General features: G+C 36.3%; 1 protein-coding gene across 4 annotated transcripts in view; it reads right to left on the bottom strand.

Annotated features, from left to right (window-relative positions):
- Window positions 1-12,896, bottom strand: part of NUP37 (nucleoporin 37) — a 42,263-nt gene that overhangs the window by 1,477 nt on the left and 27,890 nt on the right. For all 4 annotated transcript variants that reach the window (XM_073900408.1, XM_025882425.2, XM_025882426.2 and 1 more), the window contains exons 6-8: window positions 8,965-9,055; window positions 1,785-1,966; window positions 1,240-1,290 (exon numbers count right to left, since the gene is read on the bottom strand). In XM_073900408.1, coding sequence (XP_073756509.1) covers window positions 1,240-1,290; window positions 1,785-1,966; window positions 8,965-9,055 — 324 coding nt within the window. The remainder of the gene's footprint in view (window positions 1-1,239; window positions 1,291-1,784; window positions 1,967-8,964; window positions 9,056-12,896) is intronic.

Here is a 12,896-nt window from a genome sequence, read left to right as displayed (position 1 = left end):
GCTGTCCAACAGCCTTTCTGCCCTTTTTCCATGCTAACTGAACCCAACTACCTTCTGACAGTGTGACTGACCAGAAGGGATGGTAGACAATGACAGCAATCCCTAATAAAAGAGGAGTGCTCCTTCTCCTCCTTACTTTGGACAAGCTCGTATGAGGCTATGACACCTGGAACTCTGGTAGTCATCTTGTGACTGTGAAGCTACAGGACCGAAGCCCTGGCACTGTGGACAGCAGAGGGAAAGGACTGAACTCCTGCTGGCACTGGTGAGCTACTGAGCCAATCCTGAGACTGCCTCCTTCAGAAGCCATCACGTCTCTATGATGTGCGTTCACATTTCTAAAATCAGAGTGCATCTTACAATCTATGGCATCTTACATTTTGTTGAATATATTATTTTCTTTTAAGATTTTATTTATTTGACAGAGAGAGACACAGTGAGAGAGAGAACACAAGCAGGGGGATATGGGAGAGGGAGAAGCAGGCTTCCTGCTGAGCAGGGAGCCCGATGCGGGGCTCGATCCCAGGACCCTGGGATCATGACCTGAGTAGAAGGCAGACGCTTAATGACTGAGCCACCCAGGTGCCCCTGAATATATTTTTTTCTAAGGTGTACAAAAAATGATGGTGTCCCCAAGTCCTGTAAGTTTATTGGGGGTATTTTAGATTTGACGAAATACAGCATATAAGAAATGTACTACTTGTTTTAGTTTTGGTTAGTAAGTTTTCATGTTACTTGAAGCTAAAAGCACCCTAATGACTACATTATACAATGGAATATTACGCAAAAGTCAGTAAGAACAATGTAGACATGTATATTAAGTAGAAAAAAAGTCAGATACATAATACAGTGTGTTCTCATCTAAAGCACAACAATGAAGTTTATATCCATAAACATGGGCCCACCTACATTTTACATCTATCAGAACAAAATATAAGGAAGCATATATTCCAAATTGTTGAAGAGGTATTAGCGGAATGGCAAGATGGTTTGTACTTTATAAAATTTTTCAAAGAAAATGAATCACTCCCTCACCCAGACAAAAAGACAAAAGCAAAGACTTAGTTAGGAAAGCAAAATAACCATTTATCAAACAATCAGTAAACAAACGCCAAAACACCCCCAACACTTCAGTGCAAAGGAGAGGACTGGGAAAGTATTCGAGATGGTGGCACAGCATGTGATGAAATAACCAAATTCAAAAAATTAAATAGAACTCCAACAAAAATGGTACATTACCTGAATAAACAGGCTTGATCCATGTGGACAGGCCTCTTATCTTGAGGATAACTAAAAGGTAACATTTTGTATTTTATGAATTTATGTGCTGGTCTCAAGTAGAGGAACTTAAATTAAGGTTTAAACGGTATTTTTTCTTTAAAGAACATGATGCCCAATGTACTTAAACTGTGACAAAATTCCAAATAAGCACTGGATTAACACAGATGAAATATGACAGAGACACAGGCATGATTTAGAACTGTTATAGAACACCATCATTTAACAGAGTCAATGTTTTTCTCTTTTTTTTTAATGTAAATAAACATTGCTCAGATCAAAGATCTTTTCCTTTGCATTGTTCTTCCCGGGTAACTCTCAAAGTAAATCTGCAAAGCATGGGCATCTATCTCTGTTATGTAAAAACCCATAGCTCTGGTCCTTTTGCAACAGAGACTTGTTTCTGCTCTATAGTGAGGCTCAGGTATATAAGAGTGGCTCTGTGGATCATTTAGCAATAGTGACTGACTTTTTGGGTATGCAACAGATAGTTGCTAAGGAAATACCTGGATCGAGTAATATCCCAAATTAACCAATCATTTCCTGCAACAGCTCCAACTTTGAAGGTATTTTTTAAGCACCAGTGGGCTGACATTAATGGCATCTGTTCTGATTCCAGAGATAAAATAGCCTGTTGAGTCAAAAGATCATAAAACCGGATTGTTCCATTCTTCTCTGCAACCATCAGCTGTAAGACAGAAAAAAAAATTCACCTAATTCACTAGCCAAATCTGAGGCAGTAATTCAATATTATATATAACATGTAAACATTTGCATATATTACAAATGGGACATCAAATGCAAATGAAATAGGCGAAGCCAATGTAAAAATCTCTGTCAAATATTAAAAAACTTACAGAAAACTGGTGAAAGAAAGACTCAGAAAAGTTGAATACAATTTTAAATGATGATGTATGGTTAGATGTATGGTTACTAGGACATAGTAAGTCCAAAGAATCATTCTGGGAAAAGTTACAGCTTTAAGTTATGTGTCTAGAAAGGATAGCTAAGTGTGTATTTCTCAACAGAGCTATATGATGTGTTACACATCCGTATGTGTTGTGAGATTGTTTCCAGAATGGAAGGCAGCATGGTGTAAGGAGCACAGACTGGCCTGGGGAGCAAGGCTGCTTCCTCCACTTAAAAGCTAAATGACTGGTCAAATTACAAGTCCTTGACTGGCAGCTTTCTCCTTTCTAAAATGTATATGTAAGGATAAGAATAGCTATAGCATTGTTGTGTTGATTAAATGAGTATTATAGGGGGGCACCTGGCTGGCTCAGTTGGTAGAGCATGTGACTCTTGATCTCGGGGTTGTGAGTTTGAGCCCATATGTTGGGTGTAGAGACCACTTAAAAAAAATAAAATCCTTAAAAAGATAATACATGTAAAGCACCCAGTACTATGCTTGTCACAAAGCAGCCACTCACTCAATATGTAGTAGTTACTCTTACTTCAATATTTCCTTTATTCTAAAATACTACTGATTTAAGATGTTGAATAATGAGCTTGCCTGCTTCCTTCCTTCCCTGATCCCTCTCTTCTTCCTTCCCTTATATCTAAGAAATATCAATGCAAAAATAATAAGATAAATTTCAATTTTATAAAATATTAACATGTGAAAAAATTTATTTCTTAGACTCAAAGAAGCAAGGCATTAGGATATCCATTTGTGAGAGTTAAGGTAAAGAGATTGCTATGAATAGATAAGTAGTTGTTGCCCAAATAAAATGGTTTAAAAACTCTACATTTTCTGTAAAGTTCTTACTTTCTAATTCTGGTTATATGAAATATCCTGTGTGAAGTACCAGTGGCAGCCTGGAAAGAATGAGAGACTTAGTGTCAATAATCCTGGGTTCTACTAATCTGTTGAGTGACCTGGAGTTTGCTTTTTTCCTATTTGTGAAATGTGGGATAATTACATCAGACTCAAAATGTTACCATATGGCTATAATGTGATATTGTACATAACAGTATTTTCCTAAACCCATAAAACACCATTAAAGTATTGTTACTACTTCTAATAAGACAGATCATGTCTGGCTTAGGACTACTGGCAGTCATTCTGTTATTCATTATCTAAGAGACCTTTACTGAGCATCTACCTCCACATTCCCGCACTGCCCACACACAGAGTTGAGTCTTATTATTCATAGTAGTTAGACTCTATTAAATTGCTGTGAACAAGGAATTAGTGAATATTGAACACTGATCCTAGAAGAAATAAAGGGTTGGGTTCTTGTGAGTCTCTGGGCATAACATTTTTTGTCAACTGACCAATGCATAATCTGGTCTTATGTATTTTTAAAGATACCATGTTTCATATATATTGATTCATTTAGACTCACAGCAGGGGCGCCCAGGTGGAGCAATCGGTTAAGCACCTGACTCTTGGTTTTGGCTCAGTCTGATCTCAGGTTCTTGAGATTGAGCCCTGCATCAGGCTCTGCACTCAGTGCGGACTCTGCTTAAGTTCCTCTTTTTCTCCCTCTGCCCCTCCCTGCCCCCTCTAAAATAAAATAAATAAATCTTAAAACAAAACAAAACAAAACAAACCTCACAGCCAACAGCACTATAGCTCATGCTTGAATAAAGCTTATTTAATACCATATTATTTTCTCCCTAAAGCACATCACAGCCTTCTGGCACCTAGGAACCCTAGACTGCACTTTAGCACTTGGCTTTATGCTCGGGGGCAATTTTACATGGTGAAATCACCAACAAAAAGCACAAAAATGTGGCACTAAATAGACCACAAATAGGACACTTGCTTAGAGTACGAGAGCTAAAACAAGAAGGCAGAGCACTGGCCTCATTCAGCCTTAGCTGGAAATGTGCACGTTAGCCGACTCGAATTTCTTGTTGCTCTGTGCATGTCTGCAACTGTGAAATGCCATGAGTACTGATTTTGGGGTTATAAATAAATTTCAGTGAGTAGACAAACTTGCAGATACAGAATCTGCGAATAATGAAGATCAATTATATACATATGTTTATGCAAAATACTATGCTAATTTCCACAGAAGTCAAAAGTAAAAGATGATCCTTGATATCAAGAAATTTCCCATCTAGAGAAGAGAATTATGAAAAAAAAAAAACAACTGACCCTAGAATATGAGTAGAATATTGGTAGTCTTTCCAATTTTGGAATTCTTTTTTTTTTTTAAAAGATTTTATGTATTTATTTGAGACAGAGAATGAGAGAGAGAGAGAGAGAGCACATGAGAAGGGGGAGGGTCAGAGGGAGAAGCAGACTCCCTGCTGAGCAAGGAGCCCGATGAGGGACTTGATCCTGAGACTCTAGGATCATGTCCTGAGCCGAAGGCAGTTGCTTAACCAACTGAGCCACCCAGGCGCCCCAATTTTGGGATTCTTAATAGAAAAGGTAGAAAAGGTAGAATTTAAAACTTTTCTCTAACAGGCAGAATGTTAAAATAATACTAATTCTACTAACAATAACATCAGGTCAGTGACATGTTATACAACAAAAACAAATGCCCATATGTTGGGTGTAGAGACCGCTTAAAAAAAATAAAATCTTAAAAAGATAATACATGTAAAGCACCCAGTACTATGCTTGTCACAAAGCAGCCACTCACTCAATATGTAGTAGTTACTCTTACTTCAATATTTCCTTTATTCTAAAATACTACTGATTTAAGATGTTGAATAATGAGCTTGCTTGCTTCCTTCCTTCCCTGATCCCTCTCTTCTTCCTTCCCTTATATCTAAGAAATATCAATGCAAAAATAATAAGATAAATTTCAATTTTATAAAATATTAACATGTGAAAAAATTTATTTCTTAGACTCAAAGAAGCAAGGCATTAGGATATCCATTTGTGAGAGTTAAGGTAAAGAGATTGCTATGAATAGATAAGTAGTTGTTGCTCAAATAAAATGGTTTTTTACTGAGCTTTACATACCCTGCCTTACTGAATCCTCATAACCACTGTATGAAAATATTACTATCATTAATCCCATTTTTCAGAAGAAGAGACTGAGGTGCAGAGTGACAAAAGTAATTTGTTGAAGTCTCACTGCTAGCCTGCGGCAGAGCCTGCATCTGAACTCAGGTCTTGAACCTAGGTCTGTCTGACTACAGAGCACATGTATTTCTACTACAAGCTAGACTGTGAAGACCGGTGAATGGTTTGGTGTGCTAATATATAGTTGAGGAGAGGAGACCAAGGAAACGTCACTAGGAACTAATAAAAATATTTGAGATTTTAAGCCTGACTCAAAAAATCTTAAGGATTTCAGGTATAAATTATGGATTGGGGACAGGCAAAGTCCATCTGGGTCCTAGGTCCTAAATTAGGAGGGGCAATAAGTGGGTTTAGAATGCAGCCATTGTTAAACAGACTGCTTGGGTGGTTCTTAGCTCTGCTGTATGACCTCGAGCAAATGACCTCTCTGTGCATTAAGTCCTCATCAGTAAAAATGGAACTAATAAGAGTACCTATTTCATAGTATGGTATGAATTAATACATGTAAATCACTTAGAATGGTCATAGCACAAAACATTCACTATTATAGGTTGAAGTCAGATTGAAAACTGTTCTATTATTTATCTTTTTAAAACTGTGCTCAATTGTGATGATAGATGTTTTTTTATTTTTTATTTTTTTGGTTGAAAGCAGATAGAGTAAAAAAGTTAAATAAGTTTGGGAACTGCTGGAGCTAAAAAGTTTACAGGGGAATTTTTCCTTTAGGACTTCCCAGAACCATAAACAGAATATGCACTGAATAAGAGGGGATTTATCTTTTGTAGCACAGAACACTAGTACTTGAACCAGAGTAAGGTCAAATCTGTAACTGTGTGGCCTTGGGCAAATTACTTATTAACCTTTTGGTGCTTCAGTTTTCTTATCTATAAAATGGATAGAAAAATGTCACCAACCTCAGAGTGTTTTGTGAGAATTACATGAGAGAACGCATGTAAAATACTCAGCCCAGTCCCCGGTGCTCAGAAAAGCATTCAACAAGTGTCGGTTGTTAGAACGCATTTGATTTAGCAGCAATCTACTCTCTTAGAGTCAGAGACTCAGATGTCCTCAGTCCCAATTCTCTGATTCTGTGACGTCCTAAACTCTTGGTTCTGTTATGACTACCTGGTAAAATCCTAGCTCCAATTGTGGTTAATTGGATTTAAGATCTTAATTGCTTGAGATCACTTCTGTGTCGCCTTTCTGTATTTTAGATTTTTGCGTTTAGGGGTGACATGATGAAACGGGTGTTTTAAGATTAGTTTAACTAAAGTAGGCAAGAAAAATCAGAGTGGAGAGTCAAAACCTTTGAAATAGCTAAGCCTTGACCGGAGTTACTCGTGGGAAAAGAAAGGTGAAGAATGCACCTTAATGACAGAGGAATGTGTTCTAGTAATGTGTTCCTAGGGAAGGAAAAATTAAAAACCTGGTAAAGTTTGCATATATAGAAGGAAGACATCAAAAGTAATTTCAGATTTTAAGTGTATGTGATCTACAGCAGGGACTTCCAAACATTCTGAAGTCATGGAAACAATAAAAAAAGGAGGTGGGGTGGGATGGAGTTTTAAAGATATACAGAAGTAAAACAGAAATTAACTTAAAGCATATAAAGGAAAGGGACCTGAATCACAAACATTAAGATACAAGTTTTGGGATAGAAGTTGTAAGAAAAGTTCTCATTTCTCATCTAGGTCACAGATTTTAAAAAGTAGCCTATTTGGGGCATCTGGGTGGCTCCAGTTGGTTAAGCGTCCAACTCTTGATTTCAGCTCAGGCCATGATCTCAGGGTTGGGAGACTGAGCCCCGTGTCAGACTCCTTGCTGGGCATGGAGCCTGCTTAAGCTTCTCTCTCTCCAGGGCACCTGGGTGGCTCAGTCAGTTAAGCGTCTGCCTTCGGCTCAGGTCATGATCCTGGAGTCCCAGGATCAAGCCCCAGATTGGTCTCCCTGCTCACTGGGGGAGTCTGCTTCTCCCTCTGCCCCTTACTCTGCTTGTTTTCTCTCTCAAAAAAAAAAAAAAAAAAAAAAATCTCTCTCCCTCTCCCACTGCCCCACCTTCATTTGTTCTCTCTAGAAAAAAAAAGGTAGTCTATTATATTTATACATGGTGATATTAACATTTAGGCAGAATCCCTGTTATACTTCACGTAGACTCACTGCTACAGGGGAGAAATCTTCCAAAGAATAAAATACAGGACCTGGCTTCAAAAACAATACTTATACATGGAACAATCCCTACATATTTAATATGAATAAATTGGAAAATTTTACTCATGCATATATACAGAGTGTAGAGTTCTACTAATGAAAGATCCAACATGCCTGAAACAAGGTTTCATGGTATCCCAAGGCTCAGAGAACATACTTACATAGTCTGGGACATCTCAGCTCAGGATTACCTCCTCTGTGAAGGCTATCAGCAGATCTGATTAATCCTTTTTGCGGGACTCCATCCCGGGACCCCAGGATCATGACCCCAGCCTAATGCAGACGCCTAACAACTGAGCCACCCCAGCACCCTGATTAATCCTTTTTTATGTCATGGATCTACTTACTAGATTTTTTTATTCCAACACTTAAAATCTGTGTTGCTGTATTTACATGTTTTTCTTCCTTATAAGCCAGTAATTGTGTAACTTAAGGGCAGGGGCTTTATTCATTCTTTTATCCTCTCTTACACCTAAAGGGCACAGTGTAGGCGAGAACTACCTCTGCCAACAATTCACAAATACATGGTGAAAGAAAAGTTGGCAGAGAAGGAAAAAGGGAAGATACACGCAGAGATGCTCAAGAGGACTAGAATGATGCATCTTCAAAGATCAAGTGAGCAGGGTTTCAAGACAGAAGTGACAGAAATGGTTTCCTTATCTGTAAAATGAGGGTCGTCATAGCTGCTATCTCATAAGGTTGCCATGAGGATTAAGTGAGCTAACATGAAATGCTGACAATGGGCCAAGTATATTTAGTACTATGTGTTTGCTATAATTAATCAAGCTTATCTTTTTGTGCAAGTATGAGGACAGAAAAGAGTCAATGGAGAAACATGACGTTAGACAGCTATAAAAGCAAGATGACTAGGGAACTGGCATGAGATCTACACAGCTAAAGAATTAACTTTAACAAGATGAACACAGTAACTTCTTAGCTTCTGGGGAAAGATAAAATAGAGTGATGCCCAAGAGCAGATAGTGGCAAATGAGAGAACTCTTGTTGAATGAGTCCTATCTTCTCAATGAAATAAGAATTAAGGTCAATTGATAATAACTTGCAGTGTATTTTTAGAATTTTAGAAAGCTCTACTCTGAATAGGAGTTGAATACCACTGCAGCTAGCTCAAATTTGCCTTATGCCACAGATACTTTCTGTTTACATATTATGGCTTCAAGCATGGATTTTAATCTTTTTTTTTTTTAAATGAATACTGCTACTAGATAGTCTGGGCATCTGTTTTTAGATTGCAATCTACCAAAGGGCAGGAAAAATGTACTCTGAAAAATGTCATTTATGGTTGATGAAAATAAAAGCTTAATTACAGAGTTTTTAAGTTACAGAATTCTAGACTAGTCCAAATGCATTTATGACAATTAGAGTCGCTGAGGTGGAAAAAGTAATTGATTTTTCTCCTCTATATATGCATGTATTACACATGTATATGTCTTTTCAGCTTAATAAAAGAAAGCTAAGTTATAAATAACAACCTTAAAAGTTTCTTCAGGATGCCAGCACACACTCATTCCAGGGGAATGAAGAACAAAATGAGCTGTCTGAATTCCTTCCAAGTTCCAAATCCTAATAAAAGAATAGGAATACAATGTTAAATATTTTTGCTATATCACTACTAAGAAAATGACACTTCCATGAATTTATTCAAAGCTATTAACTAGAGATTATAATATATAGACATTTATACCTAAAGTATATGTTTAAAAAAAACCTAACAATTACTTTGAAAATGTGAAAGTAGTATGAAGAATTTAAGTTTTACCATACTCAGTCATGGAAAAACAGTCACATACATTTTCTAATTTAACAATGCAACACTGTAACACAGTAACCAAATTAAAGTATTCATATAATCTTTATTTTGTGGGCAGAATCTTGAAGTTTCCAGTTCACTAAATAGGTTGCATTCCTACTTCAGTAGTCATTTCAATAACAATTTCTGCCAGGGGTGCTTAACACACACACACACACACACACACACACACACACCCCTAATACTCTCATTTTTCAAAATAACACATAAAGAAGCTAGTATGAGGTGATGTGATCTGAATTTAGGGAGATAATTTCCATACTTGTTTATTCCTTCTGCTTTTGGCTTTCCATGCCAGGGGCTACTTCTTATCCTATACCTTCTCTGATCTGGTTCACTTCCCCAATTCTCCTTATCAAAGGTGGCCTTGATTGAAAGCTACCAGATTAAACCAGATTAAATGTTGGTTGAAGGAAAAGATACCTGGTTCCTCCTATTCTTCCTCTCCTTAATACTACAAATAGATAGTAACAAGGACCAAGCTACTCATTGACATGGCTTTCTATCTCAATTTCTTTCCCAACCTCCTAGTAGAGATCAAGACTTAGAAATCTCAATAACGGCACTCTACTGTGAGCAGTGCTGCTCCCCCACCCAGACTGCTAGTTGTCCAGTTCATCCTGCACACTCAGCCAGTTATATCTCACTGGTCCAGAGTATGGCAGAGTTAGCATGGCAGGAGACAGATGTGGTGAGTGGTTGGCAAAGTTCCCACAGAATTCTGGTCTTTAAAAATTTAAATTAAGAATTAAGAGTTAAGACAGCTCATTAGAATGCTTAGACCTTTTCTTCTAGGGTTTATAGTTCATATCTCAGTAGGGACTATAAAACAATTTCAACAAACAAGGAATATACGTTTAAAGTGTAGGGAAAGATTTACTTCAAAAACAGTAGACATAGGTATTGAACAATGCTGCTATTCTGTGCCAAAGCACATTATTTCAAATATTTTCTCTCCCATGTAGAAATTATAGGGTCTCCAATCATGAAATATCAGTTACATATAAACTAACAGAAGTGTTTTTCAAAATGATTATCTACTTGATTAAATAATTTAGAAGCATACTCTTTTCTCTTGCCAAATCAACACTTTTCATCTATATTTACTATACAAGGGAAACAATTATAATTTCATTGAAGAGGGGAATCACAATTGTGCAATTGTGTTTCACTCCCCACAATGAATAAAATTATTAATTATGGCAACTGAATATTTCTTTCTTCTCTATTCCTCTTGCATAATAAAGTGTTGGGCTAGCATATATTTTACCACTATTGAAATAGTAGGAATGTCTTGCAAATTCAGTGAGTCTCATGAGAGAATGGTTTAAAGGCTCCATTCTTTTGAACTTATTCTAATATGTATTTGATTTTTGTTTGCTATTATATAAATTGAATAAATACGTATCAGAATATTTTCATGATTTTTTTTCTTTCAAATGAAGAAAACCAAAGAGCTAGAAATTATGAAAAAGGATATTCTATAAAAACAGGTCAATTAATGAAGTGTATTTTAATTTGGTCCAATGAACCAAATTTTAGTCTAATTTTTAAACAGTATTTTATCCTGACAGAACCTGATGCTTAAAAAACAAAACAAAACTGACTTAAAAGTGAGGAGGGTGATCCAGATTACTTTACAGGACTAGGATAAAGTGATTTATGGTTTATATTTATATGCTTATTAAATAATTCTCAGTGGTCGCATAATCTAAGTACTAAGTATGCAAAATACAACAAATTGGGCTGAAATGAGTTATCATAACTAAATAAGCTACAGATGGTACACTTTAAGTTGTTAAGTCTTATTTCCCTTTTTGATAGATTCCATAATTAAGTTCTTCTCAAATCCCTTTGTAGAGCTCAACTCATTTTTCTGTCATTACTTCATGGCTCATCTAGTTAATATTAGTTCCATCAGATAAAATCACATTCTTTTATTGTTTGGATAAATTTTTTGCAGTTCACCATACATCATAAAAACACACAAATTTTAAGCATACAGCTCAGAGAGAATAGCACCCAAATTAAGAAACAGTATTTCCAGAACTCCAAAAGTCATCCTGGGCTTCCTTTTGATCATACTTCTTTGCTTTCTCACAAAAAGCACCTACTATCCTGACTTCTAATACCATAGTGTACTTTTGCCTGATTTGAACATCATAAAATGGAATCACATAGTATGTATTTTCTTGGTCTGGCACCTTCCGCTTATCATTAGATTTTGTGAGAATTACTAACATTGTTGCATGTTGTTGTACTTTGTCATTCACATTGCTATAGATAGTATTCCATTAATTAGGTACACTGTAATGTATTTACTTATACTGCTGACACTTAGGCTGTTTCCAGTTATAGTCATTAATAATGCTGTTATAAATCTTCTTGTATGTTTTTTAGTGAATACAGACACAAACCCACTCCCCCCCCCACACACAAACACACCCACCCACTCCCCCTGCAGAGTATATACCTGAGCATGGAATTCATGGATTATAGCTTACAAATATGTTGAACTCTAGCAGGTATTGTCAAATAGTTTTCCAGACTGGTCGTACCTTATTTTTCTTTTTTCCTCTCATATTTCTTTTAATTACCAACAGAATAAAACCTACACTTTCTCTGACAAATTTACGACAAAAACAATTATTTGACTGGCAAAATGTGCAACTTTTCAGTTGGTCTTACTTGTAAGGCAGACTTTTCAAATCCTCCCCTTTTTCTTGCATATGTTATTTTCATGTATCTATGTATGGACTAATTTGCACAAATTTTAAAATGTGAATACAATGTGTAGTCAAAGCTCTTAACTGACTTCCTTCTGACAGATTCTTCCTTTTTCCCTCTGTAGAATTGACAGGAATAAGAAGGCTATTTTCTAATAGGCTCACACGTACATTTGTGTGACTTACCAAGAAGGAAATTTTTTTTTTTTTTTTGCTTAGTTAACCACTGTAAGGGTGTAAAACCCATGCCTATTTATTAGTATAATTACACAAGTATTATGTAAGCTGATAGAATATGAATGTGAAAGAGCTATTTCAATGAAACTAAGTTGATGGCAACTAACTAAAGGTAAATTTCTAACTTAAAATTGCTCTTAAATTAGGAAGGTGTGTCAGTTACAGATTAAGCAATCAAAGTAAGTCATCTAGATATATTTGAATTAAGAATACTCAGCAAATGTTTTCACTACAGACACTATTATAGGTGTTCATGCAAAAAAAGGTCCAGTGCTAGTCAAAAGACTCATAAATTATAGAAAAATAAAGGTCTTGGTCTAAAATTAAAAAATCGGCAATTAGCACATTGGTAAATTTTCATCCATATGTTGCATATTAAAATAAGGTGGGTAGACAGTCTCTTAAAATGATTTCCTTTAAGTCACATTTTTATTTTTTTTATTTTTTTTAAAGATTTTATTTATTTATTTGAGAGAGAGAATGAGAGAGAGAGAGAGAGAGAGAGAGCACATGAGAGGGGGGAGGGTCAGAGGGAGAAGCAGACTCCCTGCTGAGCAGGGAGCCCGATGCGGGACTCGATCCCAGGACTCCAGGATCATGACCTGAGCCGAAGGCAGTCGCTTAACCAACT

This window comes from Callorhinus ursinus, unplaced genomic scaffold (genome assembly GCF_003265705.2).
Source record: "Callorhinus ursinus isolate GAN/ISIS: 27379988/994484 unplaced genomic scaffold, GSC_fseal_2.0 scaffold14, whole genome shotgun sequence".
NCBI classification, from domain to species: domain Eukaryota; kingdom Metazoa; phylum Chordata; class Mammalia; order Carnivora; family Otariidae; genus Callorhinus; species Callorhinus ursinus.
Note: the sequence above shows the minus strand (reverse complement) of the source record. Positions and strands in the feature narration are given on the sequence as shown.